General features: G+C 43.2%; 2 protein-coding genes across 33 annotated transcripts in view; one reads left to right on the top strand and one right to left on the bottom strand.

The window, feature by feature from the left end:
- KMT2C (lysine methyltransferase 2C) overlaps nucleotides 1-12,410 on the top strand; it is a 186,815-nt gene extending 174,405 nt beyond the window's left edge. For 19 of the 23 annotated variants that reach the window (XM_046930816.1, XM_046930760.1, XM_046930794.1 and 16 more), the window contains 13 exons: nucleotides 771-949; nucleotides 1,042-1,196; nucleotides 1,390-1,642; nucleotides 1,868-2,007; nucleotides 3,057-3,161; nucleotides 4,364-5,483; nucleotides 6,433-6,569; nucleotides 6,932-7,074; nucleotides 7,339-7,507; nucleotides 8,712-8,828; nucleotides 9,537-9,610; nucleotides 10,011-10,119; nucleotides 10,360-12,410. In XM_046930816.1, coding sequence (XP_046786772.1) covers nucleotides 771-949; nucleotides 1,042-1,196; nucleotides 1,390-1,642; nucleotides 1,868-2,007; nucleotides 3,057-3,161; nucleotides 4,364-5,483; nucleotides 6,433-6,569; nucleotides 6,932-7,074; nucleotides 7,339-7,507; nucleotides 8,712-8,828; nucleotides 9,537-9,610; nucleotides 10,011-10,119; nucleotides 10,360-10,452 — 2,794 coding nt within the window. In that variant the 3' untranslated portion in view covers nucleotides 10,453-12,410. The remainder of the gene's footprint in view (nucleotides 1-770; nucleotides 950-1,041; nucleotides 1,197-1,389; nucleotides 1,643-1,867; nucleotides 2,008-3,056; nucleotides 3,162-4,363; nucleotides 5,484-6,432; nucleotides 6,570-6,931; nucleotides 7,075-7,338; nucleotides 7,508-8,711; nucleotides 8,829-9,536; nucleotides 9,611-10,010; nucleotides 10,120-10,359) is intronic. The other 4 variants (XM_040695304.2, XM_040695286.2, XM_040695299.2 and 1 more) reach the window with 1 other exon arrangement.
- A 1,787-nt stretch (nucleotides 12,411-14,197) lies between these two features.
- GALNT11 (polypeptide N-acetylgalactosaminyltransferase 11) overlaps nucleotides 14,198-24,377 on the bottom strand; it is a 39,859-nt gene continuing 29,679 nt past the window's right edge. For 9 of the 10 annotated variants that reach the window (XM_418541.8, XM_004939136.5, XM_046930860.1 and 6 more), the window contains exons 9-12: nucleotides 22,465-22,683; nucleotides 20,481-20,585; nucleotides 15,874-16,011; nucleotides 14,198-14,929 (exon numbers count right to left, since the gene is read on the bottom strand). In XM_418541.8, coding sequence (XP_418541.3) covers nucleotides 14,798-14,929; nucleotides 15,874-16,011; nucleotides 20,481-20,585; nucleotides 22,465-22,683 — 594 coding nt within the window. In that variant the 3' untranslated portion in view covers nucleotides 14,198-14,797. Of the gene's footprint in view, nucleotides 14,930-15,873; nucleotides 16,012-18,460; nucleotides 18,969-20,480; nucleotides 20,586-22,464; nucleotides 22,684-24,377 lie in introns of those variants that run through there. The other variant, XM_046930874.1, reaches the window with a different exon arrangement.

Below are 24,377 nucleotides of genomic sequence, written 5' to 3'. Positions count from 1 at the left end.
TTTTCCCTGACATCTTTAAGTAACATATGTGGAACAGATTCTGTGATCTTTCAGTAGGAGATGAGACTGTGAAGGTGTGAAGAAACAAAATCCGTTCTGCATGGCCATACAGTGCAGAGAACAAAGTAGAATCATTTGTTGCAGTTAACTCTTAGCATTCCATGTGAGAGAGCAGCATAGTGAAAAAGGGGACTTGATGCTGTTATTAAAACCAGTATACTGTTAAGTTACCACAAATCCTTTACCTTGCTCTATTAAAAGTGAAAGAAAGCTATATGAAGGAATGTAGTGATGACAGCAGTACGGTCCTAGTGTCAGACAGCCTGAAAACTCCTGCTCATACTAACAGTTTCTGTTGCCGTGAGAAATTCTTGCTAGATTATGAGTGTCCCTACAAAGATCTTGCCCTTTTTCCTCCCTTTCACCTACCTAGCTAAATTTGGGTGTATGAGGGAGGAATGGACAAGTGAATTCGGTTAAACCAGAAAATTTTAAGTATTAAATACTAATTTTTACTCAGGTACGTGGAGCCATGGGGGACAGAGGCTGTAAAGGAGCTGGGCATTGCTTCTGCCTCTCTTTTCCTTTATGTGTCTTTGCCAGTAACTCATCTTGTGCAGTGGAGTGTTAGCCAGACTTAGCGGCCTACCACCTAATTACTTTCCATAACTAGTACCAAGAAGCATGATAGCTCCCTGTCATGATTTGTGTTACTGGTTCACAGAGTTTTTGGCCATTTCTAAAACAGCTTTTTTTGGGTTTTGTTCCAGGGTTCAAGATCACTGTGAGGACAGGGACACTCCTGACAGCTTTGTTCCATCTTCCTCTCCTGAAAGTGTGGTGGGAATGGAAATAAGTAGGTATCCAGACTTGTCAGTTGTAAAGGAGGAGAACCCAGAACCTGTACCATCTCCCATCATTCCCATCCTACCTAGCAGTACTGGAAAAGGTGAGACTGCAGCAGAATAAACAATTAGAAACAGACTTTTTTTTTTCCTTCTACCTGCAGGATTAACCTGGTGTATTACACTTCAATTTCAGGTTCAGAAGCCAAAAGGAATTACATAAAGGCAGAACCTGGTTCAGGAGCATTACCTGGTTCTGCCTTCTTTGCCTCTCAGCTTGGACCACCCCAGAATGGTCCTAAATCTGGCCTTATTTCTGTAGCAATTACCTTACATCCCACAGCTGCTGAGGTAAGAGAAATAAGCCTGTGTTACATACATAACATACAGCAGAAGTTAATGTATTCTTTAAATGGTAGATGTGAAGGAAGTTATAGCATAGTAAAATAAAAACAGCTATTGTAGCCTTCTAGTGATTCTTGTTATTTCTGCCTTCCTGCCTGCCTGACAAAAACAAAGGTGTGTTTTTATTATTGTTTTGTAGAATATTAGCAACGTTGTGGCAGCATTCTCCAATTTGCTGCACGTCCGAATTCCCAACAGTTACGAGGTCAGTAATGCTCCAGATGTGCCATCCTCCATGGCAGCAGTCAGCAGTCACAGGGTGAACCCATCTGCAGAGTACCGGCAGCACTTACTGCTCCAGGGGCCTCAGGCAGGATCCATGGGTCCTGCCAGGATTGCAGGGTCTTATGGACTGAAGCAGCCCAATATGCCATTTGCTGCAAACAGCAATGGTAAGTAGGCATGAATTCTTCTAAATTTTAATTGAGTTAATTATAATTAACTAATAATAAATAAGTATAATTAATCCATGTCAACCTTATGCATTCCTGGTGGCAGGTTTGCTTCCCTCCCTGTCCAGGAGGATACTTCTCCTCTAAGCCACTGAAGAGTATTGTGATTTCTCATAGGTTTGCTGTAGTCTGTTCTGGTATCTAACAGACTTACCTATTTTGCAGGTATAGCTGGCTATAAGGATCACAGTCAGAATATTGCAGAAAGCTCAGCACTGCGGCCTCGATGGTGCTCTCATTGCAAAGTAGTTGTTCTTGGCAGCGGTGTGCGGAAGTCCTTCAAAGACCTGCCTTTCTTGAAACAGGTACTGCAATGGAAGTAGAGTTTCTTGCTTGTAGTGGTCAGTAACCAAACCAAGGCTACAAACACCACTGCTTACCAGGCCAACTGATGCCAGCTCCTAATTTCTTTGTATTCTCCCTTTTCTGTGAGTCCTAACTAAGGATGAGACGTTCAAGTGAACTGGTAGTGCAAATAAGAAATGTCAAAGTAGTTTCTTATGTTAAATGTATTTCATTAAATTTCATAGAAGAGATCCCATAAATAGTGACCTCCTGCGTTACTCTGCTGTTCTCTTTCTGTGACTACTTCAGGGACCTTAAGAACTCAAGAAGAGCCTATGTGTAAGGCAGCACCACTTTGCCACTTCAGAAATTACTAGAAGAGCTGGAATACTTTCACTCTCTCTGAACAAGAAGCAGATTTCAGTCTCGATGTCTTGTGTTTTACATTGCTTATTGTATGAACAGAATCCCAAGGTGTTCCTTAGGGTGTCAGTCAGATGTAGAGTATTTGTGCATGGAACTGTCATTCATTAAAGAGTACCGGTGCTCTTTGTTTGGGTAAGATTGAGGTGATTATGCAACAGAGGTGTACAGTCAGAATTTATATATAAAATTGATGGGCTCATGTAGTCAGAAGAATATGGAATTCCCAGTAATGCTTTGCAGATGGGTCAGTAGATAAAACTTTACCAACAGTCTTTGACTAGCATAAAATATTCTTTTTTCATCTCAAAGATAAAAGAAAGTGTGTTTTTATTTTGCAACTGTGCCTGTGGAGCAGATGGATGCATGGTATTAGAGAGCTTTGTTTTGATTGTTAAACTTCTGTTAAAGGCAGGGAAGTAAATTTCTGTGATGAAGTGCTGAAGAAGAAGGTTGTAGGTGGTGTTAATGTTTGATCTGTCAGATGAGTATTTATATCGCAGTAGCACTCATTGTTTCACAAATGTTCTACAAATGAAAAGGTGGGCAGTTTCTAGCCAGATTGGAAGACTTACTTCATTACAATTAGTATGTGAAGAGTGGTATTGAAATGCACTTCTGATAATCTTCCATGTTTGATCCCCAGGATTCCCAAGATGGGTCTGATAAAATGAAGGACATCGTATTCTGTAGCAACAACTGCTTTGTTCTCTATTCAGCAGCTCTGCAAGCAAAAAACTCAGAGAACAAAGTAAGTATCAAATGCTAGTAGGCCCTAGTGAGCAGATATGGGGTGGGGGGATGCTTGACTTTGTTCTGGAGACTTCATAAATGAATTGTTCTCTATTCAGACATTGAAATTTTGAACCAGCAGAGTGAAGTAGGATTTGTATTTACAGAACCTTCTGTCTAACAGAGATGAGTGACAGAACATCTCTGGCCGAGGTGCCACTGTAGGCTTAGTTAGACCATCAAGTAGATGCTCAAAATAGATGTATTAAGTGCTGCTTTTACCTAACTTGGTTTCTAATTTTGTAGTTCAAGTCTACATTTTTCCCTAAACTGGTGGTCAGAGTTGGCAATGTGCTTCAAGCATTACCGGGTTAATGACTTCCACGTAGCCACGTGTTCACTGTAGGATATGCAGCCTTCCTGCAAATGCATCTTTCCTACTTTTTCAGAAGAAGCAAAAAAAAAAAAAAAAAGCACTGGATGAGAAAATAAATGTGTTTACATCCACATGCTTGCGCAAATGCATCACCACATGCATAATTAAGTTAATTAAATGTCATGTTCAGCCTCTTAATCCTTTCATTTATTCTTTCAAGATTAATTACACAAACCACATGGAGCACTTCTAATCTAAACTGCTGTTGTTCTCCTTGTTCTTTATTTCTTAATTTTTTTTTATTAACAAATCTCTGCAGGTTTAATTCTTGTTTGCTATAACTGAATTGTTAAGACCTGGAGGTATATGACTAATCCAGAGCCCTGCAGGAATTTCCTTGTCTTGTTTTCAGGAAAATACATGGAGTTAATACTCAGCTTTGCATTCTAACAAATAATACGTTTCTTATTCTTTAAATTAATTCCTTGACCCATATTTTTAGTTATGTCATAACTACTCTTCCAAAAAACAGCTAAAAACCTTAGATCTCTCAATTCCTTTGGACATCTGATTAGTTTTTCATTCAAAACCTGTACGCAGGATTATTTATGTTTTGTGTTAAGAATTGAAGGGTGCTGTGCTCTGGTTGACTGGAAGGACTTTAGTGCTCTGTATCCCAGCACAAGCTGTGATAAAACAGGTAAAGGTGATTTCTTTCTCTGTTGCTGAATCGCAATTTTAGGCATTCTGAGTAGCTCTATCAGTTCAGTTCTGATGTGAAAGTTTTCAAGAGCAATCTAATGCCTTGGGATTCTTTTCTTGAGAGTTTTCTGTTGGTTTTCCAGGAGTCGGTTTCATCTTTGCCACAGTCACCAATGAAGGAGAGGCCGCCTAAAGCATTCCATCAGTACAGCAACAACATCTCCACTTTGGATGTCCACTGCCTGCCTCAGTTGCAGGAAAAAGTGTCTCCATCATCTTCACCCCCAATTATTTTCCCCCCTGCATTTGAAGCAGCCAAGGTAGAGGCGAAACCGGATGAGCTTAAGGTAACGGTGAAACTCAAACCTAAGTTAAAAGCAATACACAGCAGTCTTGATGACTGTCGGTCTCCGAGCAAGAAATGGAAAGGGATGAAGTGGAAGAAGTGGAGCATTCAGATTGTGATTCCTAAAGGATCATTCAAACCTCCTTGTGAAGAAGAAATAGATGAATTTCTTAAGAAATTGGGCACGACCCTTAAACCGGACCCAGTGCCTAAAGACTACAGAAAATGTTGCTTCTGTCACGAGGAAGGCGATGGGTTAACTGATGGACCAGCAAGGCTTCTTAACCTGGATTTAGACCTTTGGGTCCATTTGAACTGTGCTCTTTGGTCTACAGAAGTCTACGAGACACAAGCTGGTGCCTTAATAAACGTGGAACTAGCCCTGCGAAGAGGCTTGCAAATGAAATGCATGTTCTGTCACAAAATGGGTGCCACCAGCGGTTGTCACAGGTTAAGGTGCACCAATATTTATCACTTTACCTGTGCCATTAAAGCACAATGCATGTTTTTTAAAGACAAGACCATGCTTTGCCCCATGCACAAACCAAAGGGAACTCACGAGCAGGAACTCAGTTACTTTGCAGTCTTCAGGAGGGTCTATGTGCAGCGCGACGAGGTGAGGCAGATCGCCAGCATCGTACAGCGGGGAGAACGCGACCACACTTTCCGGGTGGGGAGCCTGATTTTCCACGCCGTGGGTCAGCTGCTCCCACAGCAGATGCAGGCCTTTCACTCCTCCAAAGCGCTCTTCCCTGTGGGTTATGAGGCCAGCAGGCTGTACTGGAGCATGAGGTACGCCAACAGGCGCTGTCGCTATCTCTGTTCCATTGAGGAGAAGGATGGGCTCCCGTTGTTTGTCATCAAGGTTGTGGAGCAAGGCCATGAAGATCTGGTTCTTACTGACACAACGCCAAAAGGTAAGTTTTATCTGCTCAAGTGATGACTTTCTGGTTTGCTATTTGTTACTACTGATAATTTCCACATGTCTGATAAATGTTTCAGACAGATTTTGCAGACATGGCTCTACTTCAGAAATTGCAGTGTAGTGGTTGTAGTGAGCTTCCAGGATCCTTCTTTAATTTAATAAAAACAGTTTAACAGAGGCTGAGAGCACCTTTGAAGGAATCATGTAGGCTACAGATACAAGATTTGTTACAGGTTCACAGGACTCTCAGGGTTGATGGTAAGTTGTAAGGATGTTAGTGCAAGTTTTCAGTCATGAAAAGTGACTGCTTAAATATGATACTGCTACACAGTTCTCTTCAGATCAGTTGTGCTGAAGGTCATAGGCAATAAAGGGGCCGTGAGCTGACCAAGTTCCTCTCGGAGCTGGGAGCATTGCCTCTGCTGGGCTGAGGAACAGTACAGTATGTGAGAGGAAAAGCATGTGTGGCAGATCTTAGAGCCGTGGTGTATGGACGTGGCACGTGTTGCTTTGGGTTTTAACCAGTTAAAGCACAGCCTACAGAATGGCCTACGTAAAACGAAGTGCTGACTGTAGAAGTTAACTTCTAGAAAATTCTACCTTGTGCAGGTTTTCCAAGGAGAATCTCTTCTGTCACTTCAGAAAGCCCACAGTTCCCTGAAGAGAAATGTATAGTAATACTGGCATGGAACTGAAGGTTTCCCAGCTCTGTTCCCAAGAAGGGTGCAGCACAAACGTTGTGTTGGGAATTTTTTCAAGCCAAAACAGCACATCTCAAACAATCTCCATTTTGCTTTGGAAACACTGACCTGCTCTTTTATACCTCCAATGGCAAAACGCCTTTTCAGTATTGATTCCAGCTTTCTTCGAGCATTAGTTTTAAAACCAGTACAATACATTTCTTTTTGATCCTTGTAATTCTTTCCCATGCGGTTGTGTAGGTGTGTGGGATAAAATCCTGGAGCCCGTTGCTTCAGTTAGGAAGGAGTCAGAAATGCTGCAGCTGTTCCCCAGCTATCTGAAGGGAGAGGACCTCTTTGGTTTGACGGTGTCTGCGGTGGCGAGGATTGCGGAGTCGGTGAGTCCTCCCTGCCACGGCCTGCGTGTTGGCTGACACACAGCCACCCACCCACACACACAAGAAAGGGAGCAGGAGGAGAATCAATAGAAACATAAACTGGCCTGAAAAGGACCACAACGCTCATCTAGTTTCAACCTCCCTGCTATGTGCAGGGCCGCCAACCAGCAGACCAGGCTGCCCAGAGCCACATCCAGCCTGGCCTTGGATGCCCCACCCCTGGAGGCATTCACAGCCTCCTTGGTCAGCCTGTTCCAGCGTGTCACCACCCTCTGTGTGAAAAAGTGAGAAGTGAATATTTGGTTACATGTCATTAACACATAATTACTTGGATTTTCTTTTTTGTGTGTGTTTTCTTGCAGCTCCCAGGGGTTGAGGCCTGTGAGAACTATACTTTCCGCTATGGCCGAAACCCTTTAATGGAACTTCCTCTTGCCATCAACCCCACGGGCTGTGCCCGTGCCGAGCCTAAAATGAGTACCCATGTCAAGAGGTTTGTGTTAAGGTATTTTGTTTTAATTTCACATAGTACAGCCCAGGGTTTATAGGCTGCTTAGGGTTATTTGTGCTTTCGTCTGCTGCTTACAAACCCTGTCGTCCTTGGCTGTGTATGTGCATGCCCAAATCAAAGGAGTTGCTGTGTTGTCTCTGCTAGCTGGCTTTAAGTGTGTGTACGTCTCAAAGAATTTTGCATTGCTGTTGTGGCTGTCTTCAGAGAAATCTTCAGTTTTTCTTGTATTTTTTCTTGTTACATGCCCAACTCCTACAGGCCTCACACCTTGAATAGCACCAGCACATCGAAGTCATTTCAGAGCACAGTCACAGGGGAGCTGAACGCGCCTTACAGTAAGCAGTTCGTCCATTCCAAGTCCTCCCAGTACCGGAAAATGAAAACAGAGTGGAAGTCCAATGTGTACCTGGCTCGCTCTCGCATTCAGGTCAGTCCTCGTTCTGGGAACTTCCCATGCTGGTTTTAATGTGTACTTCTATTTGATGTATTGGTTTTATGTTAAGGAATGAAACGGAGCCATTGCAAAATTCCTTCAGATCTCATCTCAAAATTTGGTAATTTGGATGTGGGAAATCAGGGCAGAGTCCCAAGCAAGACATCTTATTAGTTATTGTAAATATCTTAAAAAATAATTCATTGCAGTCATCTAGAAAAAAAACAAATTATGTTATTTCAGGGTGTTTTTACCAGATTTCTCAAAAGATTAATGAACATTATATGAATGGCCAGTGGAAGTATGAGATGCTCAAATCAATCCGAGCAACATGGTGTGAGGCCTTCAGGAGGGGTTCAGCACTTCATTGCATTCAGAAAGCCATGGGTTCTTAGGACTGTGGTCACTGTGGGTTTTTTCCAGACTGTGTTCCAAGAAGGGTGCAGGGTGACCTAATGGCAGCCTTTCAGTACCTAAAGGGAGCCTATAAGCAGGAGGGGAGTCAACTCTTTGAAAGGCTAGATAACAGCAGGACAAGGGAAAATGGTTTTAAGTTGAAGGAGGGAAGATTTAGGTTGGATGTCAGGGGGAAGTTCTTTACTATGAGAGTGGTGAGGTGCTGGAACAGCCTGCCCAGAGAGGCTGTGGATGCCCCATCCCTGGAGGTGTTCAAGGCCAGGTTGGATGGGGCCCTGGGCAGCCTGGTCTAGTATTAAATGGAGAGGTTGGTGGCCCTGCGTGCAGCAGGTCTGTTGGAGATTCATGATCCTTGAGGTCCCCTCCAGCTTGAGCCATTCTGCGATTCTGTGTGCGATTCTGTGATTTTTGCATACGAGCATTAGATTGGATTTTAACTGTGCTGTTGTGTTCCTACTACATTTCTCCACTCTAGGAAGGCCTACTTTAATTTTCAGTGAATCTGTAATCTTCACACAGTCAGTTACAAGGTGTAAGAGAAGCCTGCTTTCTTACCTAGGCAACAGCCAAGTATGTTGTACTGCATCTGAAGTATTTACTGCAAACCTGGATCCTTCTCTGCGCTGTTACCGCATGAGCTGCTTTCCTATGCTACTTTCTTTCTGGGATGTTGACCTCTCTCATGATTTTTCTGCAGGAATGTATTTGGGGCATGGTGAGGAATGCAGTGTCAGTGTCAATTGATTACGAATTTCAAACTCACAGCATATTTTTTTTGTAGGGCCTGGGCTTATATGCTGCTAGAGACATTGAAAAGCACACTATGGTCATTGAGTACATCGGAACTATTATCCGGAATGAGGTAGCAAACAGGAAGGAGAAGCTTTATGAATCTCAGGTACTGGGGGTGTTCATTCACTGTTGTTTCTCTCTTTCCCCTTTCAAATGCTCATAAAATGGGACAAATGCTGCCTGGTTTCTGGGATCATGAAGAGACAGACAGTGCTCTGTGATGACTGCAGCAGGTGTAGGAGTCAGGTCCTCTGAGTTCTGTGTGCCGCTGTGCTATAAGCGCTGTAAGAGCTGTAGGCTAAGAAGGACAGCCAGGGGTGTCCACAGGGTTTGTTATGTGTGCTTAGATGTTCAGTACAGCTCACAGCATCACTGCCAGGGAATACATATTCTGTTTCCTGGAGGACAAAGAAAATTTTCACAGGGATGTCAGCACCTCCACTTCTTAACATGAACTTCTTTTTTCTTTAAAAATTTAAAGTAGTTTTCTTTCTGTAACTCAACAGTCTTGTAATGGTTAATGCACTTAAAGATCCCTGATACAAGGCACTACAGAAATCCAAGCTATTAGTACTGCATGGGAGAGAAATATCACTTGGACAAGTAGACACTGCTGACCCACTCATCCCCTCGTAAAAGAGTGCGGCTGGTGGCAGCATTCCACCATTAGATGAAGTGTGAGTCCCTTCCCCTAGCGAGCCAGTAGGTGTGAAGGCAGAAAAAGTCCTGGAGGTAACCCACGGTGCTGCTTTGTTTCAGTCATTGATGACTATTGAAAACCTACACGGGCCTGTCTTTCAATTCTGTGTTTCAGAACCGCGGGGTGTACATGTTCCGCATTGACAACGACCACGTCATCGATGCTACCCTGACGGGAGGTCCCGCAAGGTGGGTGGCTCTGGGGACAGCCCTGTCCCCATCCTCAGCTCTCCCCATCCCCTTTCTGGGGCTGCGTGCTGGGGATGTGCATTTCTGCTTTCTTGGTGACTTTTGGAACAGAGTTCTGTGGGCTGGAACATTGCAGCCTGTCCCACTGAAATGGTCTCATCTTTCTCATTAGCTTTACTCATCCTTCTTTATGTTTCATGGCAGCTGGGGAGGAGGTGATTTTTTTTTCGTTAAACATTCTATTTTGTTGGCATTCTGTAGGTAAAAACAAGTGCAGAGTAACGTAATTGTATCCGGAATTGCAGCCCTGAAGCTGAGGTCATCCTGAGGTTTGGTGCAGATTCGCCCCCAGCGCTGCATTTTCCATAAGGTCACCTTTTCAAACGCTCTGTGTTTGCAGGTACATCAACCACTCGTGTGCCCCCAACTGCGTGGCGGAGGTGGTCACTTTCGAGAGAGGACACAAAATTATCATTAGCTCCAGCAGGAGAATCCAGAAAGGGGAGGAGGTACGGCCGTCTCATCTGGCTTTCCCCCACTGCTGCCACCTCTGTTCATTAGTAGATCCTGCCACAGTGCTGTGTGGCTGCGTTGGGTGGGGAGGTGACATTGCCCTTCCCCTTTTCATTTTAACTCTTGCCGGTTCCTACGAGGAACACTGCTGTATTTTACCATCTAAACTGTAGGTACAAGGAAAGATGTGGTAAAATCCCCTTGTCTTATAACCATTCTCCTGAATCTTCTTCCAGCTTTGCTATGACTATAAGTTTGATTTTGAAGATGACCAGCACAAGATTCCATGTCACTGTGGAGCTGTAAACTGCCGAAAATGGATGAACTAGAATGCATTCCTTGCTGTCTTTTGAGGGTTGCTTGTCCCTAGGAAGAAGTGATTCACGTTTTGATTTTGTCGACAGAAAACCGTTGCCTTTTTTTTGAAGGGAAAAAAAAAAAAGAGAAAGAAATCACTTCTGGAAGTCCAGATTTCTACTCCGGGATCTCGAAAGAAAAGAAACAAACCCCACAAAACAAGCACCAGAAGCGAGCCGGCAAAATCTGAAGCTGACTTTCCAGCCACACGGAGGTTAAACTGAGTTAACAGAATGGTCCAGCACTTTTGTTTTTGAGCTCACTAAGGAGAAACTGTTTATCTTGGGCAAAGAACCGGGCGCTGACCTGCGGCGTGCAGGTGGGCATTTATGAATGTAAGACTGAAATCACCAGCGAAAGGGAGAAGTCCAAAGTGCTGGCCACAGCCTTATTTGAGAAAGGGGCAGGCCCTCTAATTAAAGAAAAGTTTTAAATAAAAGTAGACACCACTGAACAAGGAATGTACTGAAACGACTTCCTTAGGGATAGAGCTAAGGGAAAAATAACTTGCACTAAAATACATTTAAATACTTGATTCCATGAGTCAGTTTATTGTAGTTTTTTGATTTCTGTAAAATAAGAGAACCTTTTTGTATTTATTATTGAATAAGTGAATGAAGCTATTTTTAAAAAGAAAGTTAGAAGAAAGCCAAGCTGCTGCTGTTACCTGCAGAACTAACAAACTCTGTTACTTTGTACAGAAGTGTAAATATTTTGAGGAAAAAAAAAAATACAGTATAAAAATAGTTATTGACCAAATGCTATCAGACTCCGCAGCAGTTCGGTGCTCATTATCAAACGTCAATAGGGATGTTACAATATGATCTCAGTGCTACCAGACCTGGTTACAGAGGTGGAATAACCAAAATCTCCATTTAAAGAGGGTTTTTTTTTTACGTTTCAAGCAGTCTCAACTGTGGTCTCTGCAGATTTTTTAACGGAACCTTCAGCCTGCGCCGCGAGTTCCAACTCTGACTTTTGGAGACATTGGGGGTAATGGAGATTCCTTTTGCTTTGCATTATATTGTTGCATCCCTATTTCTTCAGTCAGGTTTTTTGTTTGTTTGTTTTGTTTGGTTTTTTTTTTTTTTTTTGTGCTTAAAATTGGTGATAACTGTGAATAACTGCTCAAACCACCCCAAATAAAGAGAGAGAGGCGCTGAACATCGGGTTTTCCTCCAGCAAAAGTAGTCCCGAGGAGGGGGAGCTGAGCACGAGAACAGCGCAGCACCGCAGGGGGAGCTCCGGTCCCACAACGCCTTCGCCCCAGGAGCAGAACAGAGCGGAGATGGAGCGCGTGCAGCTGCAGGACGCTGGCAATTGGGTTATGGGAAATGTAATTTAAAGATGTGTTTGTATGGATTGTTTTTTTTTGTTTACATTTCTTTAAAATAAAAAAAAATAAAATAAAATAAAACACTGTTTTGTGTTTGCTTGTAGAGATTTAATCAGCATTTGGAAGTTTGGAAGCAGGTTAGCTTTTTATTTTGTACTTAAAATTCTGGTACTGACACTTCACAGACTAAATATAAAAAAAAAATGAAGTTTTTTTTTGTGTGCACAATGAAAGTGGACTGTAAACTGTTGGTATATTCAGTGCTACAGTTCTGAACTTGTAATGTATATGGCATGATGTATTTTTATCTTACAGAATAAATCAATTGTATATATTTTTCTCTTGATAAATAGCTGTATGAAATTGTTTCTTGAATATTTTTCTTCTCTTGTACAATATTCCGACATCCTACCAGTATTTGTCCTACAGGTTTTTTCTGTTCTGTATAATAGTATCTAATGTTGGCAAAAAAAGAAAAAGTCACAAAAAAAAAAAAGAATTTTTTGAAGTATACAGAGTGTTATGGGTTTTGGAATTTGTGGAAACAGATTTAGAAGATCAGCATTTACAAATAAAAATATTTTACATCTATAAGTGGTCCCCTCCTGTTTTCGTGGGGGTGTTTCTGCATTTCTGGCCCTCCACACAGCTCTGCTCAGCACTGCGGTGCACTCCGTACCTCATAGAATCATAGAATTGGTCAGGTTGGAAAAGACTTTAAAGATCATTGAGTCCAGCCATTCTACCCTAACTCTGACAGCCCTCCGCTAAATCATGTCCCTGAGCACCACATCCAAACAGGTTTTAAACACATCCAGGGATGGTGACTCAACCACCTCCCTGGGGAGCCCATTCCAGTGCTTAACAATCCTTTCTGTAAAGAAGTTTGTCCTGATATCCAACCTAAACTTACCCTGGTGCAACTTGAGGCCATTTCCCCTCATCCTGTCACCTGTCAGCAGTGAGAAGAGACCAACCCTGTTCTCGCTGTAAGCACCTTTCAGATATTGGAATTGAGCAATAAAGGTCTCCCCTCAGCCTCCTCTTCCCCAGACTAAACAGCCCCGGTTCCCTCAGTTTCTCTTCATAGGGCATATTTGCCAACTCCTTCACAGTCCTTGCTGCCCTTCTTTGTACCTGCTCCAGCACCTCCATGTCCTTTCTGTACTGAGGTGCCCAGAACTGAACACAGTACTCAAGGTGAGACCTCACCAGTGCCAAGTACAGGGGCAGGATTACTTCCCTAGTCCTGCTCACCACACCATTCCTGATACAAGCCAGGATGCCATTGGCCTTCTTGGCCACACTGCTGATTCATATTCAGCTGACTGTCCATCAGTACACCAAGGACCTCCAGGGGCTACACCAGTAAATAACTGTAGTGTAGAGGGTGAGGGGGTATTCCTGGTATGAAGAGCCATCCAGCTGCAGCTCTGTGATCCATTAACTGCTGTACTCCATTCCTGCAGGCCTGAAGCCCACCTGCACTGCACAGCTTCCAGCTTTCCTCCGTGCAGCAGACTGGGCATGCTGTGGCACTGTGCTCTGCCTGCTCAGGAGGCTTTGGCTTCTGACAGTGCCACAGGAAAAAAAGGAAGAGAAAGGAACAATGGCAGCACAACAATCTGACAGCCAAAGGCATCTCCCAGTCTACAGCCCAACCCACTGCCTGGCCCACCTATCACCATGTGAGCCCGTGGCTGTGGTTTTCTGCAGGGACTGTTGTGAAAGGAAGGAAGGTGGCTGGTGCCTGACTTACAGCATGATGCTTTGGCTGGAGGGCAATCCACTGCAGCCCACTGCTGGGGTTTGTGATCAACCCCTGCTTACCTTCACCCTGCCCTGTGACACAGCTCCTGCTGAGGGCACCGCTCACCGCTGCTGCTCCTACTGCACTTCTCCTCGCTCTGTAGCTGAAGGATCTATCCAGCTGTCACATGTGGATCTGCTCTTGGGGAAGACTGAGGGCTGTCATCACTCAAGTGGTAGCAATTTCCACTTCATTCTGCCACCATGCAATAAGCTAATGCTGGGATACTTGTGTGGCTGGGAAGTGGTTCCCTGCCCCACTGAAAGGGCAATGGTGCCTCTGGTTGATGAACACAGCAAAGGGGGAAGCACACAGGTTAGAACAGCACTTGCTTTCTGCAGTTTCCATGTGCTGAAGAGGAGAAGGAAAACCAACCCACCTGGGAGGGGAAGCAGAAACAGGAAAACAGAATCCCAACACAAAACTTACCCCAAACCCTGCAGGAGATGAAAGGAAGAATGCAGCTGTGGAAAAAAAGGAGTGGGAATGAGGGCAGAGCCACACTGTGAGGGTGTAGGTCCACATCAGTGCCAGCCCTGCTGATGGCTACAAGGAGTACAGCCAAAGAGGGTCATAAAAAACAGATACTTTATTTAATATGCAGCTAGGTCATGAGTCATCAAAATAGACTTTGTAATAGTTACTTTGTTTTAAATAGGAGGTGACAATGGCAGCTAAGGATTTCAGCTATGTGAAACGTTCTAAAATTGTAAATTAAAAGAACTTAAATATTACAAATGACAATTTCCAGAAGATAAAGGGAATTAAAAATACTTTCCAGGTAAAGTAAAATAATTTGTCCAGTAAAACCATACTAAAAACACAAATTACCGAGATGCTGCACGTGGAATACTCAAAGATGAACGCCTTTCTGTCATTTAAGAGACCCACAAAGCTAAAAATCTCACCATTTAAATTACATTGCTCTAATAATTTCTCTTACTGAAAACCAGTCCAATAATCCAGGCTAACCCAGGAAACTGCTGCCATTACTGCTGCATCCGGCGCAGCCCATGGGCTCCCCGAGCTCCTCACTGCAGAGCATCCGAAGGGTCCTCCCTGTGCTGGTGGTGTCTGTAGCAGCCATGGGCTCCCAGCACAGCGCTCTGCGGTGACTGACGGTGGCTGCAGGGGAAGCCAGGCCCGGCTTTGCTCCTCTTGGCTCACTGCCTCAGCTCTCGAAATGCCACTGCTGAGGAAGGGAGCCATCGCAGATGGCCATGGCCACGTAGCCTTTGTGGCTGAGCGGGTCCACCACCTTCATGCACTGCCCTACCGAGACCTGGTAGAGGCGGTTGTTTTTCTAGAGAAGACAGACAAACAGGAGTTCTTCACTGCAGCTTCTCTTCTGCTTCACTGGCAAATGAGCTGAAACCGACGCATGCGGGGTGCTGGGGAAGGGGCTGCTCCTTCCTGAGGAGCGAGCATTTGGGCAGCCCCTCCCAGCCCTGACACACCAGGCCCACAGCCACAGCAGCACACCCTGTGACCACATCCAGACCTTGGAAAAAAGGCTCACATAATTTCACAGGGACTTAATTTGGCTTCTGCCTGTACCAGTTCCTTAATCAGATGGAAGGGTGATAAAAGCAACCCCAACACGGCCAGGGATGGAGGAGAACACAGCAAGAACATCCAGTGCTTCTCCCCCTCACTCACCCCTTCCAGCTGCATTTGACTGCAGAATTCCTGAAGCTTGATGCAGTCAGGGTACAATTAAACTCAAACTTATTGTCCCCCCACTATGCGGTAATTTCCCTTGAACTTGCCCCTGCAGTAAGGCACCCCATGGCCCCCACTACACCATCAGCCTCCACATTTTGAACTTGTCCTCTGTTGTTTTCAAAGGACAGTCCAAAGTCTTGTAACCAACAGAGCATTGCTGGCCTTTCCCTCTCCCAGTAACTCCTGTGCAAACCACTGTAGGAAACTGCTTCAGCAGGGCGGGCAACTCAACGATCTCCAGACAGAAGAAACAGAAGACAGTGACAAACAGAAAAAAAATCTAAATAGGACTGCAAAAACTCCCCAACATTGCACAGGAAAAGGCCTGCGGGTCCTGTGGCTCAGGGAAGTCCTGCTCAGGCTGAGGTGCAGCCACCAATGCTGTGTAGCTTTGCACAGGCTGTGGCGGCTGTGGGCTTGATAAGTTTGGTCATAATTACCCTATGTCCCACAAGTGCCACCATCACTTATGGTGGCATTGATCACAAACCCTATGCTGTGTGCCAGGCCATGTGCACTCACCCCAAAGGTCCACTGCTGCGATCCACCGGAGCCGTGGCACTTCATAAGGCGAGGAGGGTCGGACGAGCGAGTTTCTGACACATCCAAACACAGGAGGTTATTTAAAATCAGCTCATGATCTTCATTGTAAATCCACACCTGAAAGATGAGATAGATAACATATTAATTGCAGAGTTACGGGGTACCACAGATATGTCTTGCCACACTTGCTGCTGCTTTGCTGTTGCTTTTTCCAGCAGGACATGAAAAGCAGCTGCAGTGCTCCACCACCTTCCCAACACCACAGAGCATTACCCTATGCAGAAGTGCTCAGTGGACCACATGTGACCCTATTTAAAAATAAAGCACACCCACATGTTCCTTCTGTCCCATTGGGATGACAGCAGCATGCAGCCCCTCTCCCAAGCTCAGCCACTGCACCAGCACTAAGCCCATCCCTGAGGATGAGGAGGATGGTGGATCCCCTCAGCTGGGCAGGACACAAAGCCAAGAAGTACCTCCAGTCCTCCTGGAAACTGCTGCACTTGGCCAGAAACACACAGGAGTTCACCTCCCTTTGTGCTATGGACACAAAGAACGCACAGCAGCAGAGAAAGCTGTGATTTTTCTCCAGAAAGGCTGACATGAGGCAGCCCAAATTAATTTCAAACTAATTATGTGTTTGGGGTAGAAAACAAAGGAAAGAGAAAGACAAGGCCCGAAGCTGGGAGATGCTGTGGTTCCAAACTCAGCTTTAAGTATCGCTGTAAACATGCAGACTGTTAACAGATTCCAGCACAGGGAAAGCAAAGCCACCCCTTATCAGATAACTGAAAATCTTCAGGTACTCTGAAATGTATTAAACATTTCCCTTCTGCCACATGGATGGATGTGGATCATCATCCATCATCCTCATTGGCATAGGCTGACCATGCAGAAATCCAGAGATTCTTCTCTGGCATTTTTAGGTGTTTTTTTTTTTGCCATAATGAAGATATACAGCCCTGTGTTACTGACTTATTTCATTCTATTAAAAGATGAAATTATCCCCACAGTGTGATTAGGTCAAATGAATAATAGGCAGCTGAACTGCTTCTGGGGACATCCAAGTGAGGACAGGGGTGGAACGGTGCCCAAGGCAAGGAGGACGGCCCCACACTGCCACTTCCTCAGGACAACAGGAGTTATCTACATCAGACTTTGAGTCCAGGTCAATACAGACAGCTGTCCTAAAACAAAACCCAGCAGCCAACCTGCAGAAAACCAAACCAACCAAGGAAGCCATAGTAAGTGGAGGACTTTGGCTTTCAGAGTGCAATGCTGTGTAGCAAAAGGCACAGGGGGCAACTGGCAAAGTTGGATGTACACTTATTTCATCTGTAAATTGCATTAGGACTAGAGGAATGGAATGAAAAACTTCACTCCAATAAATGCAAGCCAGCAACTATTACAGAACCAGCCCTCTGTGTGACAGAATCATGGCCGTGAGCTCTGCTGCCAGGAGAGGCATTCCAGCACTCCAAGCAGCTGCCATCTGTTGCTTACATTGGCACCAGTGCATTATTCCATCAGTTTTTAAAAGACAAAAATGGAGCTGTAGAGCACCAAGCCGCCACCTCAGCATGAGGACAAGCTGTGCACAGTGACCGCATCATTACAGCTACCTGTGGCCCTTTAGCTCATGTTTCTAGTGGCTAACAGTGACATCACAGCACCAAATAACTTGTGAAAGTCACCAGGAACAGCAAAGCATGGGGTCTGCAATCATTACTTTACTACTATCTACTATCCAGGAGACACAACGTCCTCCCAAAGGAGGGTAACGCGAATGTGTAGTCCTGTTTCACATCTCAGTGTGGCTGAGGTTTTGAAGAGGGACTGTGGGATCATGTTCTTCAGTGGGCTGATGAAAATGCAACAGGTAGAGGTAGCTCACACTTCTCCACACTCACTCCAGACAAATGTATCAAAAAAAAAACTTACACCCATGATGAAGAGATTGAGGTAGGAGAACCCTACAGAAGAACCCTACAGAAGTGCATCCTTCTACAAACAGTTCAAGAGTCAGAAGTACACATGCTTACATTGATGGAGTGCTACAAGAAGTTAACAGCTCTTGTGATGTCCCAAGCCCCATGCAGCTGAGCACAGATGCCCACCAGCGTTAGCCTCAAGGGCAGCATTCACAACTTCAAAGCCTAATATGTTGCTAAGTTAAAGAAAGCTTAAATTACTGAAACAAAGCAAATGAACAGAGGTGAAACCAAGAGAACAGAAAAACACACAACTCAGCAGACTAGGAGAAGACTTTTTTGAAAAGGAACTTGACTTGAAGCATTTAGGTCAAGTAGAAGACAAGCAGGGAATAGATAGATGACAAACCCAATCTAGATCACAAACATTCCCATCAGTTATGTCTTCTGTTGGCCTTTATGATTTCTTCCAAAATCTCCATTAGTAGTCTTTGAGGCCCCTCTTACAAGTTTGTCAGTAACTATTTCTACTTCTTTTCCTCTGGAGCATCTATCATGAAGAACTTCAGAACCCACAACCCTTAGGGTTGGATTCTTTTGCTTGCTTGTTGTTTTTTTTTTTTTTTTTTTTTTTAACTTCTGCATTACATTATGAAAGACAAAGACGGAGATGTCCAACCTTTTGAAGCCCCTAAATGCTTTCTGGCCTCCTTCACTACTCAAGTTTTGTGCTGTGCACTACCTTTGCATTCCCAGTTTTGTTTATGGAAAGAGGTCACACACTGCTGACTTTGAGCAGAATAGTTCACTTCAGCTGTCTTGGCATCTCCACACAACCACTCTTCAGCTACACAATGTTAATTCCATGTTAGCCTTCTGCTTGCAAAATTCACGCTCAGTATTTCTGCTTCTCAGCTTCTTATCCCTGATCTTGGTTCTACCAGACCCTTCCACTACTTCTACTTGTAGTATTTCTAACTACAAAATATGCAGAAAACTATTTTCCAGTCCAAAATACTGCACTCAGCGAGTCTCAAGAAGGACAATGTTGTTTCCAAGAGCTTCACATGTTTTCCCGGGTAGAGTTCACTTTGTTCCTTCAACTTACTGAGACTGCTATCTATTCACGTGGTAAAAAGTAGCCTGGAAAGAGAAACAGAGTTAACTTATTCCAGACCACTTTCACCAACACAGGCTTCCTTATCAAGGCTAAAGGTATACATTCCATTATAAATGGAACAGATGGAATAGATGCTTCTAGAACAATACAGTTCTTGCCATTTTTTGGCAATACCAGTGGAAAAGGCCAAAACCTTCCAATACTCAGCAAGTTTCTCGCCATGTTTTATATGCATAAGTTATGTGCTCTCTTTCTTCACATTGTTCTCATGTATCTAGAGCAGGAGCATTCAGAAGATATGAAAGAAAGAAAGCTGATGCAAATTGTTAATAGAGCAAAACAAATATAATAGTAGAAAAATCACAGTGTTGGTTAACATACTTGGAGAACAAAATCATTGCAAAAGACAACAGCGCAGCCAGTTTTCTTTTTGTGAGAACTAGTTGCTTAATTTACCACTAGTAAACAAGATTAACAAAAACCAGACAAATTAATGCTCAGATTGTTCATCTCTCAAAAATCAAAAGGCTAACCAAAGTTTTCTGTCTCTAGGAGGAAAGTCAGAAGAAGGCTTTGATAAGGAAGAAAAACAATAGGCTTTCTCCTCCAACCATTTGGCAGCACACTATTAGAAATACCACAGCAATAAAGGGAAACAATGGAAAATCATCTGTTCTTACGGTGGATACCATCCATATCATCTGCTGTACTGAAGGATATGGTTCAGTGGGGAAATACTGGTGGTAGGTGGACAGTTGGACTAGATATCTCGGAGGTCTTCTCCAAGCTTGCTGATTCTATGATCCCATTTATTTTGTGTCTTTGACTACTTTTCTCTTCAGATGAGATTTAGTTTTTAAGACCTGAGTGCCATATGCTTCTAAACTGTAATGCTCTCCGTATAGTTCTTAGCTGGGTAACAGTCTTTAAGGCATTAGGTGAGTACCTCTCTACCCTGGAGATTTCCCCCCCCACACACACCTCAAATCCTGAATTTCTTTTGTCAGAAAGAAGTGGAATAGCAGTTTCTATATCATTGGATGTTCGTATCCATTCCTAATTAAGCCCCAGATCAGCAATCCATCTGCAGCCAAAAATTACTAAATAGAAGGAACTCCAGGTAATTTAGAAAAAGCAACAAATCATTAATTCATCCCAAACTACAGCAGCATAACACTAGGATAGTAGAGTGTATAAAGAACAGGGGGCCAGGAAAAGGTTGCCGTGAATCTCAGCATGAGGAACTGACTGGAAGAGCTTCTACAAATTCTGAAGTGTCAATCAATAGGTTATGAATCCCTCAGGAGCCACTTGAGGACAGTCTCCACCCACATATGGAGATTCAGCCCACAAGGACAGGAGATTGTAACATCCAACACTCAGTAGGTAGAGCATTAAGCTCGGCAGTCTCCTCTGCCAGTCTTTTTTTGAACAATACTCCAGAATCAGTCTTTTTTGCTGATGAGATGTTTTACCAGGGCATTTTGCCAGCAGGAAAACATCATCAAAATGGTTCGCTACTCAGAATATCATACCTGGTTTTGATCATTGTAGTCACACTCCCGAACCACTACCAGGCCTCCTTTCTGACTTGGGTGGCCCTGTGCAACCAGGCATTTGTTGGTTTGAAGGTGATACAGCTACAAAAGGAAAACAGTTTGATGGACAGGGTAAACAACACACACCACATACCAAAGGGAACATATGGTAATGCTTTGGAAGCACACAGTGTGCTCACAAAGAAAAGCAATAGAAGGCCCTCCCTCCCTTTTAAAATACCATTTTGTTTTTCAGATTAATTTGGAGAAAAAGTCAGCATTCTCTAGATCCATTTTGCTTTCTAATTACATTAATTCTTCCCTAAGAGTGGTACAAGTGAAATATACACAACTTGGCTCAGCACAAGTTTGTTTCCCTTTCTTGCTCTCCATAGAAGCCTACAGTCCCATCAACTGAACAAATCTATACTGCATTCTACTGCAGCTTAGCTTCAAAAAAGTCCCCTCCCACGGCATCTCTTCACGAAACAGGACAAAGCTTTTGAGAAAAGGAGGAGGGTCTGAAACACGTGTCTCTAACATCATTTGCTTGCAAATTGATCCTCAGGAGCATTTACTCAAAAGTCATAGTTGCTATTTTAATAGATGAGGTATGAAGGAAAAGGTTTAAACACTCCTTAAATGCCCATTCCAGTTCAAACACACTGTCTATCTGATTTTGTCCCACTCTGCATGTGTGGGAGGTAGAAGGGCAACAGATCTGCCATGCACGCTAAAATAGTAATAGCCAATCTGGAGCTGGATGTAGAGTAAAAAAATTTGCTGTCCTGAACTGAAGGCCAGGGTGGCTGATTAGCTAGTTGTGTTTTATTATGAAGACGTAGATGCCTTGGCATTTGTGTTGATTCCACAGATTTTTATAAACCAAGACACTTCCAGTAATAAAGAGAACAAACTGCTCCACCACAGTATCATAATTAGAGAGCACAAAGAGCAAGTAATGTTCTTCTCTAAAGAGAGTTTCTGGAAATAGCTGTCCCAAGACACATCAACTGCCTCCCCAAGCGCACCATGCTTCTCCTGTTCCATGTACACATCTGAAACAAATTACACAAAAGCTTCTAAGTTACATTTCCTCACTCTCCAGAGACTTCTAGGAGTGGTTTAATTTCCATCGTTCCTCACTCACAAGTAGGCTTTCAAACCATACAGCTCTAAGAGTTTTATGATTTTTCCCCCCTTGTTTTTATTGGCCATGATGATCAGTATTTGATAACACTGTAAAGAACCATCAGGATCTGTGATCATTACAGTTTTTCCCAGCTGTCAAATCAGCATTTATCTCTGGCCCTACTAGTTTTTGAGAATAAATTGGGATTTTGAGTGATTTATCCTGAATCCTGAAGAGTGTGGCATACAGTGGTGACATTGGCTGATAGTTCTGTTCCGTGTAGATATGTGGAACTATTTCATAGAGACCTCAGAGCCAGAGCTCACGCACACACAGTGCTGGGTATAACCCTGGAACCCTGAAGCATCCAGCTGAGGAACTGCATTTTTCAGTTGCAGTTAGGGGAAAACATGCATGCATGCATACTCTAATAAATAATGTTACAATCTGACTGGGATTGAATTCTGAAAATACTGCACAAGCTGTGGCTTCCTAGGCAGCTACTTCCAACCAAAAGGTAATGATGTCAATAGGCTGTCCATGAACTCTGGTCCTCCAGCCTGCACCCACTTGCACCACCAGCAACTGTCAATATCTATTTACTGCAGGGTGCACTACTTCATGGAGCACGCTCCATCTCTACCTGATGCTTCCAATTACTGAGATAGGCAGGAATCTGCTAGCCATAATCTATGTACAGATGAAATAGTTCAGTGAAAGATTATTTCCAAGGCACTTTGTTGCAGAACAAGAACTATGTTCAACATGAACAGATTTGAGAAAATCTTTCAGAAGAAAAAAAATCTCTCTGAAGACAGGCCTCTGTATTTTTAAGAAAGTTTATCTTACCCTTCCACGCTGGATTATTTTTGGTCGTTTTTGTGCTCTATTAATAAAAACTGGCTGCGGAGCTTTGGCATTGGGCCCGGATACTTGCATCTCAGGATAGATGTTATCTAAATACCACTTGAATGACTTGCAGTTCAATCTTTTTCTCAGTTCTACACGATCAGTTATATTTCCATAGTTCCTTGTCCTTAGCTCAGGTCTCAAAGCAAAATACTGCTCCTGTAGTTGGGGGAAAAGATTGAGGGAAGGGAAAGAGAATAATTACAGATTAGCGATTTTAAACTTCTTCCTGCTTGCAGAGCTCTCAAAGTTTCATTTCAGACAATTACATTTATTAATATCATTACCAAAATGAGAAGAAAAGTTCCCTCAAAGTCTTTAATTCCAGCTAGATTTACAGAGCTCACAGAAGAGGTATGATATTTGCACACCAACTAGCTCACCAGATATGATTTAAAAATCAGTTTTCAGGGCACTGAGCTGCAATATTCTATTGGATTAATCTCCACCAGACACCTGGACTTTGCCAACACATTTTGAATTACTTAGTGCCAGCTCTGGCATAGAGACAGCAGACTCATCTCAAAACAGATGGCACATCTGTCCTTATCAAGACCTTTGAGCATGTGGATGCAACTGACGCATCACTGCTCTTTAAAAAGTAGAGGCAAAGGAAACATTAAAAACAAGGGAATGTTGGACATTCCTAAAGAAGTTTGGAGATAGGCCAGACCTTGTCATCAGGAATTGGTCTGCTTATAAAAAAGTAGCTCTGCTATTCTAATTGCCTCTTTTGTGGTTGAAGTTCAAATTTTAATATCCTACCTCTTCTATATTTTTATTTCCATTGTATACATGAACTCAGATCTTTTTAATAACCATCAAAACCAAAATTTACATTGTTGTTTACCTTCTATTACGTAGTTTTATTCATTACATGTTGGTATTTGTTCATATCTGCAAAACAGCCCTCTGTCTCATCTTTGTTCTATTCATCCCACCATCACTTCAACAGACAAAATATCTCCAAACTTGTATTCCATCCATAAATCTGTCATAATGACAGTCTCTGGCAACTACTATGGAATTAGATTACACACAGCTGGAAAAGGTTAGAACATAACTGTGTGATAAGAGACTGCTACAATCAGCAGTATATGTTCTCTTTGGACAAAGCAGTATTAGATGGAAATAAATAATCAACTCCAAGCTGCAGAGAAAACCATCATTAATCACAAACTACTGTGCCCAGACACCAATAAAAGGGAAAGTGATAGATCAAGTCTACCAATGCATTATAAAGATGGAGAATGAAGATAAAAATTAATGACTCCTAATAGATTCCTCAATGTGACAGAGTATCAAGATAAAGAATGGGCTTTGAAACATAAAACTTTAAGGAATATAAAGTTAAGAAAATATGTCTTCTATAGACATTATAGGGACCACTGGGGCTAGCAATAAAGCAAATCCTATGCCCTCACAAGACAAAATGCCCTCAAGTACAACAGAGATGAGGGGCTTCACATGATAGACTTGATCTGCTTTTAAGAGCATCAGTGCCAGGTCGGAATGCAGGGAAGAACACTCTTGCCCTTGAATCCAGAAGTCAATCCCAAGTGGCCTTACAGGGCTAGACAGACTAAGAATCAGACTGCTAATTGTAACAAAAAGCAAACAAATAACCAATAAAACTGCCATCTCACCAACATGGAAACTACCTGAAGGCATCCAGCTCCCACACGCTAGTCTTTTACCTCATTAAAAAGGCATAATTTTGAATCTCCCTCAAGCAGTAGTAGCAACAGGGGTGAAATTTCAACACTCAAAAGCAAAACCACAAGCTTACAGACTTTAGGAATTCAGACCAAAATAAACATTAGGAAATCAGAATACAGAAGAAAGACCCCATT

This window comes from Gallus gallus, chromosome 2 (assembly GCF_016699485.2).
Source record: "Gallus gallus isolate bGalGal1 chromosome 2, bGalGal1.mat.broiler.GRCg7b, whole genome shotgun sequence".
Lineage (NCBI taxonomy): Eukaryota > Metazoa > Chordata > Aves > Galliformes > Phasianidae > Gallus > Gallus gallus.
This window is presented reverse-complemented; position numbering and strand designations above follow the sequence as displayed.